At 32.4% G+C, this 10,668-nt stretch overlaps 1 protein-coding gene across 2 annotated transcripts; it reads left to right on the top strand.

The window, feature by feature from the left end:
• Positions 1-6,171: 6,171 nt before the first annotated feature.
• Positions 6,172-10,352, top strand: LOC130954583 (jasmonate-induced oxygenase 2-like). Of its 2 annotated transcripts, none has more exons than XM_057881343.1 (3): positions 6,172-6,750; positions 7,828-8,158; positions 8,411-8,855. In XM_057881343.1, the coding sequence occupies exons 1-3, from the start codon at positions 6,281-6,283 to the stop codon at positions 8,513-8,515; spliced, it is 906 nt and encodes a 301-aa protein (XP_057737326.1). In that variant the 5' UTR covers positions 6,172-6,280; the 3' UTR covers positions 8,516-8,855. The 2 variants fall into 2 exon arrangements, with proteins under 2 accessions (XP_057737326.1, XP_057737325.1); XM_057881342.1 differs by lacking the exon at positions 8,411-8,855 and adding an exon at positions 9,992-10,352 and having other exon boundaries at positions 6,174-6,750.
• Positions 10,353-10,668: the final 316 nt, after the last annotated feature.

Genomic DNA, 10,668 nt, shown 5'->3' on the forward strand with positions numbered 1-10,668 from the left:
AATATGGAAAGAAATATTCCTGCGGTAGAATTTGATGTTGTTTGCACACCAATAAAGATGGATGTCTTCCAGGAAGAAAACTGGAATCTGATCCAAAGAAAAAAGAAAGTCGGAGCGACAAAGGCCCAGTCTTCATTGGAGGGAATGATGGTCAGACTTTTCTTCAAAGGTCAGATGAGCCGGGAGCTCACAAAGAAAATCCGACCTCTTTTAGAGAACTCACGAATAAAAGTCCGACCTCTTTTTAAAGGTCAGACTTTACAATAAGGTCGGATGAGTTGGGAGCTCACCAAAGAAAATCCGACCTCTTTTAGAGAGCTCACAAATAAAAGTCCGACCTCTTTTAAAGGTCAGACTTTACAATAAAGTCGGATGAGTTGGGAGCTCACCAAAGAAAATCCGACCTCTTTTAGAGAGCTCATGAAGAAAAGTCCGACCTCTTTTAAAGGTCAGACTTTAAAATCCGACCTCTTTTAGAGAGCTCACAAATAAAAGTCCGACCTCTTTTAAAGGTCAGACTTTACAATAAAGTCGGATGAGTTGGGAGCTCACCAAAGAAAATCCGACCTCTTTTAGAGAGCTCACAAATAAAAGTCCGACCTCTTTTAAAGGTCAGACTTTACAATAAAGTCGGATGAGTTGGGAGCTCACCAAAGAAAATCCGACCTCTTTTAGAGAGCTCATGAAGAAAAGTCCGACCTCTTTAGTATCCGACAAAGAAAAAATCCGACCTCATTTTGGAGTCTGTAAAAAATCCGACCTCTTTTACGATCAACTCTACAATGAGGTCAAAAACCTCGAAGAATATCAGAAAGAGGTTCCGACTTCTTTTAAAGATCAGAGTCTACAATGAGGTCAAAAAACCCCAAGCTTAGAAAGAAAGCCCGACCTCTTTCCAAGCTTAGAAAGAAGAATCCGACCTCTTCTAAATATCCAAGCTTATGAAGATAATTTGACCTCCTCTGAGGATTCAAGTCTACAAATAAAAATCCGACTTCCTTTAAGAGCTTACAAAGAAAAGTCCGACTTCTTTCTTGAGCGGACGAAGAAAAGCCAACACCAAAAGGAAAAGATCCAACAAAGTCACTTAAGACTTGAAAAAGAACTACTACAACATACTCAACTTATTCGAAAACAATCTACCTAGATTGTGCCATGTTTACAACAAAAGGGATACTACAGCTAGAAAGTGCACCTTACTCCTTAATGCACACTTTTTCTGACTTGAAGTGATGAGATCCAAAGTGGCATAAGAAGTTATAAATGCAAATCGTGGTCCGACCCCATTAAGCCACTTGTACTAAATCAAACTGGCAAGGGGCAAAGCCTAAAACGAATTGCACAAATAACTTAAGGGCAACGTGATCATAATCAAACATCAACACGAAGAGGATGTAAACCCGACGTCACAACAATTTGTTTAAAACAAATTGAGAAAGGATGGCGATTTATAAGGATGCCTCCTCAAGCCAAGAGATAAGTATCCAACCTTGCTAAGTTGACACAACAAGTATAAAACAAGTTATCCGACCTCCCAAAAAGAGAGTCCAAAATAACTTGTAAAAGTCACATAGCAACAAATAGTAAGATTCAAAGAATGGCATGACTGAATACTCGAGTCCGACTTTATGAAGCTCGACCTCGAGTAGGGGCACTGGCTTATCATGAAAGCTAAGTCCAAAATTATTAAAAACTAAAGACAACATTCTACAATGATGCTAGAGCACGAAAGAAGAACGTGGCCCCCTTCCAGAAACCTGAGAGCAAACTCAGATAAGGAAAGAGCTCTTGAGACAAAGGATGGCTACGAGATCCGCCGCAAAAGACCTCATCTTGATAAGAAAAAATATCAGGCTACTGAGTTCGGGCGAATGAAAGCTGACAACAAAAAGGATAGGACCCTACAAGATTACTGAGATCTTAGGAAAAGGTTGTTACAAGGTGACTGACTTAAACAGCACCGAGCTACCAAGGTCGTGGCATGAAAAGGTCGCAACACACCTCCAACATAAGGAGATAAAACAATTCCTTATGAAAATTGATTTTCTACAATTAACACACACCAATTGAAGCTCGATAAACCGCGAAAGTCACGGGCCGATCATATAGAAATCGCCTGGATGAAGCGACGAAGAACCAATTGGTGGAAAGAAGTTACATATGCGAATTGGAAAGAAAACACCTCGAAACAGCTCGGGCCAAACGGGTTGAAAAAGTTGTGTTTAGAACAAGTCGCGAAAGTAACTTAATATGCCCCTTGAGGCATAAATACGATCTAACAACTCGATCCACACGGATAACAAATGGATCGTACAAAATCTCAAGCCCAGAATCTCATCTCTACAAGTTCTAAAAATAAACGACCTAGTCGTATAAAATGGAACACTTTCACAAAAACAAGTTGTTCCAAGAAAACTCGTTCTAGCATTCACAACAACATAAGGATAACTTGGATAAAACGAGTTATGCCAGTCAACCATATTTTCAACGAAATTGTGTCAAGCACAAGTCGTGTCTATCTAAAAGCAAAGCTTTAAAAGTGATTTGTATCAAAATGAATCACTTCAAATGACTCGTATAGAAACGAGTTAAAAAGGAAGGATTGTAAACGTTTTTGAGCAAAATCGAAACGTAAAAACTATCCTCCAAAACAACTTGGATAAAACAAGTTGTATCATACACAAGGACGACAACCTTGTAAAAACTAGAAAGGGGAGGGAATAAGCATATAATCCCTTCACCTAAGGCGCCAATTTACGCTCGACAAAACGCAAAAATCACGAGTTGGCCTTTTCAATGGTCGCTCGGATGAAGCGACGAGGTATAAATTGGTGTCCAATGGTTATAATACGGCTTGATGATTTAAAACAACTCAAGCCCATGAGTTGAACAAAATCGAGTAAGAAAATAACCATATGATCTAAGTAATTTAAATTGCGCAAAACAACTTGATATATAACGAGTTGTGCTTCAAAAAAGTGACTTGTATAAAAAACAAGTCATCTAGAAAACTCAGAATGAATGAGTTCAACAAAAAAAGGCTTCATTCAAAAATCCTTTCTGCTTGATTGCTCGAGTCCGACTTCATAAAGCTCGACCTCGAGCAGGGGCATAATGGATAAAGCAACGAAGTCCGATGGTTATAAAGATGATCTGATAGTTTAAAGGGACTCAAAATAAACAATTTGTACTTGAAACAAGTTGTGAAGTCCTAAAAAAACAGCTCGAATTCAAATGAGTTGTATGAAATTAGATCAAGAAATAGCCACGTTTTAATTAAACGATTTGAAATGAAACAAATCGTAAGACCTTAAAACTACTCGCATCGAACGAGCTAGATGAGGTTATACTAAAAAATACGAGTTTTGAAATAAACGATTTGTATCAAAACAAGTCGTAAGAAATCAGAATAAGTTTCAGAAAGGTGATTTGTATTAAAACAAGTCATGGATCCTCAAAACAACTCGAATTGAACGAGTTGTATGAAACTAGGACAAGAAATATTCTTTGGTTAAGTAAGATGTGCTAAAACCAATTATACAGAGCCTACAAGCCCGAGTTTAAATACTCGAATCCAACTCTTAAGAAAAAGAGATTGAACTCGAGTAGGGGCACTGTTCATACACTGGCCCAACACTAAGGCCCAGGTCCAAATACACCAAAAGGCCCAATCCAAAGATTGGCCTTTGTTATTCACCGACCTCCTCAAAAGAGGTCGGACTCAACACAGACTTCTTTCCAAAGAAGTCGGGTTCAAGAGATAGCTGGCAGATAACGCTTATTCAAATAAGTAACTGCCCCTAAAATCTCTCTAACCACTTCTAGAAGCCATATCCCAACAATCCCTAGATAAAGGGACGGTTATCCACCTAAAAAGGTGGCACTACTCCAACGGTGGTTATTGGATCACCACTATAAATACCCTGACACCCCTCAGGTATCTCTAAGTTCCAATACATTCTAAACCTGCTTTACCCCATGCTGACTTAGGCATCGGAGTGTCTTTGCAGGTACCACCCCCCCATCTCTTGGAACACACAACTCGGAGGCGGCTCCCAGACGTAAACCAAGTCGGAGACCACACTCCTCCAGCGCTTGGGCCTCAAACAAGTCCAACCACCGTCCGGTTCTAGGTAAGCCCCGGAACAGTTTCATTATTCTATTTGTCTATAAATTCTGAGTAACTAACGAATAATTAGCTAATAACTTAATTATTATTAAAAGAAATTAAAAAATTAAATTTTATAGTTTAAAAAAATAAAAATAGTTAAAATACGAATTTTAACATTAATTTTAAAATTTTTTACCAAAAAAAAAAAGCTAACGGACTAAATCGATTGGATGGGACACAAACAAAACACAAAGCCCACTATATATGGCCAAATCAGCATTCTCTTCCCCTTATAAGCTGAATAAAACGCTGAAGCAAAGGGGAGGAGCAAAACCTAATAACCCCAACTTTCATTATAATTTTAATCCTCCATATCTTTCAATCCGGAGCTCTTATTGATGTGCCGCCAGCAACCACGTATTCGTTTTGGAATTTTTTTTGAAATCATCTGAACAAAGTGGTAAAGAATTTAAGTTTTCATGCCCAGTTTTCATCCCCTCTTCAATTTTTGCGATTTTAGTTTTTTATATTGAGAGATTTTGTAATTTTGATAATTTAGGGGTGCTCTAGTACGAGATATAGTCGGATATTGTTCAATTACTCTGTGGATAATGGTAAGAAAATCCTAACCCTTGTGAATAATTGAATTAGTAAACTCTATAATGATTATAATGATATTTTGTGAAGTAGATTGTATTCTTGTTAATTTGAAGTTCAATTTGGCGGTTTAGAACGAAATTCGGGTGATTGGACTTGTAGAATTGGTAATTGGGGACTTGGAGTTTGTGAAGGAGAGGCAATTTGAGATATTTTTGGCTAGGGAGGAATTGGTCAAGGTATGATTTCAATTTATCGTAGTTAATATATAATGTCGCATGAAAATTTAGGCTAATTAACCATAGAATAAGCTTGGACTATGTGAATTATTGATGATTAGTGATCATACATGAAAATTATGAATAAATTTGTATGTTGACACGTTGAGATATATGAATTGTATATGATGATGATTTGATGATTATGAAGTGATAATAATTATTGATGTTAGTAAGGATTGGTGATAATTATAAATGTGGAATGTGAATTGATTTGAAAAGTAGTAAGATTACTTTAGAAACCCAAAAAAAGTATGGACTATGAAACGATTTGCCAACTTGAAAGCTTAACTTGTTAACCAAATTCATTCTGATAATTTACCACTATGATTCCAATCATTTTCAGTCTGAATTCTCCATTTTCATTAGAAAATTTTGTCAGGTTTATTCCAATACCAGTTTAAATAAAAGGAAAAAGAAAAACAAACCAAGGAACTAGGGCACAAGCGGCGGAACCTAGTTGTAATTTTCGTTGCTTCATGTAGAGAACGTTGGGTACTGGGTCAGCGAAGGGGCAGCAACGGCGCGAGGGGATGAGTCAGTGACGACGTGAGGGAGCGGCAGTGATACACGGGCGCAGCAACGACGGTGCTGGAACTGACTTCGAGTGGGCTAGGGTTGTCAACGCTCCAAGTGAAGTACGACTTCTCAATGCAGGCCGGTATCGTCAGAACTGATTCGGAGATGGCGACGCGACTGAAGAGAAAGTGGTGAGAATGGTGAGATGGTTTTGTGTAAATCCTAATTTTTTTAAATTGAAATATTGTTATTATTAGAAATTAATTAATCATGTAATTAATTAAATTTGATTTTATAATTTATTTTTTATCTTTATTTTACATATTGTACATTATATACATTTGATTTTTATACTTTCTCAAGTAAAAATATTAAGTAATTAACCGTTTTTCTTATTTTTGTCTTGCATTTAAATTAAGTAAGACTAAACTCTATTTTTTGTTTTTTTTTTTTAATACTAAGTGTTAGTCTTTTATCATTTTTTCGTAAAATATCAATTGTTCGTATAAAATTAATATTAAAAATTTATAAAACAGCACACATATAAATATCTTTAATTTGCTGATCAATTATATATATATATATAATACATATATAATATTTTTAAAATGATGTAAGCAACAAGCAAGAGGCTAAGAGCCATGTTACATCATAATCATTCTTTAATTTTACCCCACAACACCACAACTTCTCAACTCAAATAATTTGGTACACGTAACTTAGCTTTTTCATATTGGAAATTCGGAAGAACGCACCCCCATTCACCGCACTAACAATGGAAGGGGTTGATCATCAAGAATTCGTTCAAGAACCACAACACAGGCCAAGTCTCTCCACCATGGAAGCACAAGGAATTCCAGTCATAGACCTCTCCCCTATAACATCAAACAACACTTCCCCTTCGGCCATGGACGCGCTGACGAAGGAGATCGGAAGCGCGTGCAAGGAATGGGGATTCTTCCAAGTAACAAACCACGGTGTGCCTGTCTCTCTGAGGCGGAACCTTCTGGAAGCTTCAAAGAAGTTCTTTTCTCAGAGCTTGGAAGATAAGAAGAAAGTTAGTAGAGATGAGAGTTCTCCGAGCGGTTACTATGAGAGTGAGTATACAAAGGATGTTAGAGACTGGAAAGAAGTGTTTGATTTCTTTGCCAAAGAACCGACTCTGTTCCCTGCCACTATTGATGAACATAATCATCGAGTTGTTCAATGGACTAATAAATATCCTCACTATCCCCCTGCCTTCAGGTATATATATTACTATAATGTAAAAGGAAACAAAAATTAACAGTTAGAATTTATTTTATTTAATATTTATTAATGATTAAATATTTATTAATTATTAATAATAATTAATAAATATTAAATAAAATAAATTTTAAATATTTTTTATTAATTTTTATTATTAAATATTTTTGTATATATTATTGTAAATGTAGTCTTTATATATTAAAATTATTTATGAAATCAATTATTAATGTATTTGTATATAAATATATATTATTTAATTTATTTTTAATTTATATTTATATATTAAAATATTTTATATTAGTGATTAATTTTAATAATTAATTTTAGTATACATCTAGCATAATAGAAATTATTGTTACGATTCTTTGAGAGAGATATAATTTTTTGAGTTTTATTTTTTAATTGCTTAATTTTTTTGAAAGTGATGATTTATAATATAATATTTGAGTTTCTTTTACAAATAATGATGGAGAAATTTAATTTATTATTTTAATTAATTTTTAATATTAAATAAGTAAAATTTAAATATTATTTTTAAAATTGTTAAAGAATTAAAAAATTTTAAGTATTTTTTATTTAGAAATTAAAAATATAATTAAAAATATGAGTTAGGATTGTTAATTATATTTGTTTTATTATTATAAGTAAAATAAACATTTTGTATTATATTTATTATTTCAATTTTAAAAAAGTTTTGCATAAAAGAGTACGTTAAATATATAATTATTGTAATATTTATAGTTAAGAATTTGAATTTTTAGAAAAGATTATATATATATATATATATATATATATATATATATATATATAATTGTTAATTACTTTCCAAAACATTATTCTTATTACTAAATAAAAGAAAAATAATTTCTTTTAATTTTATGACATTGAAATGTAATTATTTATTTTTCACTTCATTTATACGTAGATATTTAGAGATAATTTTTATATCCAATCAATTTCTGGTGAAAATGAAAAAGAAAAAAGAATTATCTTTTAATTTCTTATTCTTGGTATTCATCATTATGTATATTTGATTAGAAAAATGATTTATTTGTCTTCAAAATGAATATTTAGAGATATAATCCAAGAATATATTGAAGAGATGGAGAAGCTAGCCTACAAGTTGATGGAGCTTATAGCTATGAGCTTAGGCCTTGAAGCTAAGAGATTTGAGAGATTTTTCATTAGAGGACAAACCAGCTTTATTCGCCTTAATTATTATCCTCCATGCTCTTTCCCTCACCTTGCTCTTGGAGTTGGCCCACACAAGGATGAAAGTGCTTTAACCATTCTTGCTCAAGATGAGGTTGAAGGACTTGAAGTGAAACGTAAGACAAACCAAGAGTGGGTTAGAGTGAAACCAAAGTCAAATGATTATATCATCAACCTTGGTGATATTATTCAGGTACAACTACTTTCAATTGTTTGGAAGATTATGGAAGATGATAAACTAAAACTATAAATTGGTCCTTAAATCGTTTTTAAATATTTCTTTTAGTTTTTGATATTTATATCCTAGCCTCTATAAAATTTTCGGTCAAATAAAAACAACACAATCTTAGTTGTAACGATAGCTGCACACGTATCATTGCACAAATTGTTTAGGACACAGTTTACTATCGGGTCATTAAAACGCTTGCGTTTTGCCCCCTCTCAGCTTCAAAGTTCAAACCTTGTTCGTAAATGTGAAACTCTAACGGAGAATTATGGACTGCACAGATCAATTCTCACCTTCCAACGACCGTTTATGGAAGTGGAGTGAGAGAACGATGATATCTGGAGAAGCTAAGAGTCACATTGGCTGCTGTAGATCCCAATATTCCTCTTTTTTTTTTTGAGAGGCTTAATGGTGATTCCATAAGTAGTCCTAATTGTGTTTATGGTTACTCGATTATGAACAAAATCTTTTGATTTTAGATTATGAACAAAATGACTAACAGTACAAATAAATAAAGGTGGGCATGACATTTTTGTTTTTTAAAAAGAATAGTATAAGTAGACAATAAATTTAGTGAATAATGCAATTACGCATATGATAATTTTTTCTTCTCCACTTGTGATTTTTGTAATTTTTGTAGAGGTGTAATGTATGTTTTTTATTTTATTGGATCAATTTTAAAATTTATTGTTCATATTTTTAAAAAAATTATTGTTTATCTAACAAAATTATTTAAAAAAAATAAATTTCACTTATAAAAATGGCTCGGGACCAAAATGAGATTTTTCTCCTTTTTATCACCACATGAGGATCTTGTGTGGCATAGCTAATTGAGGCTGATTAAAGGGGATATGGTTTTGTTATATTGGACTAGCAACAAACAACCTTTTTGGACAATGATAATGGATCCGTTGCAGGATCTTCTTTGTCTCTTTGGGACTGCATTTTTTCTTAAAATAATGGGCTTTCTAGAGAACTTAAATACATAAATAATGGAATTGTTTTTTAGAACCAATAGTAAGGGTAAAATTTAGTTGAGCATATTATCGTTTTAATTTCGAAAGATTAATTAGTTTAATATCAGACTCTTAAAGGCTGATATACCATGAGATTTGAAAGATTTTAATGTTTCGTGTGTTTTTCTTTTTACTGTCTTATGCGTGTTTTATTCTAAAGTAAATTGCTACTGTTTTTTAATATGATCCTTTATATTTTCGTTTTTTACTTTGGCTGAATTTGTCAAGTAATGGAGCCAATCTTTCATTTTCATCTACTAAAAAATAATTTTTAGAAGGTCAAAATAGTAAATCTTTGTTTAGACATATATTTACTTAAATCTTCAGTTATATACATTAAATTTAGTTTTAAAATACTATATGTTTTAGTCCCTAACATTTAAGTGTCAATAAGTTATAACTCAAACGCCGTAGTCTTCTCATACTTACTTAGAGGTTACGAATTCAAGTCTCCTTATTTTTGGTAAAAGAAAAAAAAAACTCTAACATTTAAATTAAATTTTAATTTTGTTTCTAATATTTAAAATATCTTATTTTTATCTCCAAACGTTCTATTCTTTTTTAATTTTAGTTATTTGATTAAAACTAAACTTTCTGTTTTTTTTGTCAAACAGATCTTTTGTTTATTGTTATTTTTTCTTTTATTATTTTGCTATTTTCACTCTCGAATTACTGCAACAATAACCACTACATCATTCTTTTTTGTTGCTTTTAAATAAATTCTAAAAGACCTGTATAACGAACTATTTTTGTATTTGCTTTTTTGTCTATATGATTCACGTAGGTGTGGAGCAATGATAGATATGAGAGTGTGGAACACAGAGCAATGGTTAACTGTGAGAGTGAAAGATTTTCAATTCCATATTTCTTTTTCCCTACACACGACACCGAAGTGAAGCCATTGGAGGAGCTGATAAATGACCAAAACCCTCCAAAATATAGGCCATATAAATCCGGCAAATTTCTTCTATACCGAATGATCAACGATTTCAAGAAACAAAATAAGGACAACCTTCAAATTCATGATTATAAACTAGCTTAAAGCTAAGATATAATATATAAGTATGAATCTATTTGTAATAAAATATGAAAACTTATGTGTTACTAATAATAAATATAAATTTAGTTATTTAAGTTTATAATTGAATAAATATTTAAATCGGTTTGTAAAAAATAATTTTAGATAAACACTTTTATCTCTAATAAATTTTTATTCTCTACAAATTTTAAAATTTTTTTCACAATCTCACCAAATATATTGGTTTTTCTCTCATTTTAAAAAAGAAATAATTTATTATATATATAGTTATATTTTTGGGATCTAATTGTCTTGTAATAAAATTTAGAGTAATTACCCAAATCCGTCCCCAAGGGTTTTAAAAACCGACATTTTAATTCTAAAAAAAATTAATACACAAATCAATTTCCAAGATTTTATTCCGACAGACAAATTAGTCCCCA

Source organism: Arachis stenosperma, chromosome 10, assembly GCF_014773155.1.
Source record: "Arachis stenosperma cultivar V10309 chromosome 10, arast.V10309.gnm1.PFL2, whole genome shotgun sequence".
Lineage (NCBI taxonomy): Eukaryota > Viridiplantae > Streptophyta > Magnoliopsida > Fabales > Fabaceae > Arachis > Arachis stenosperma.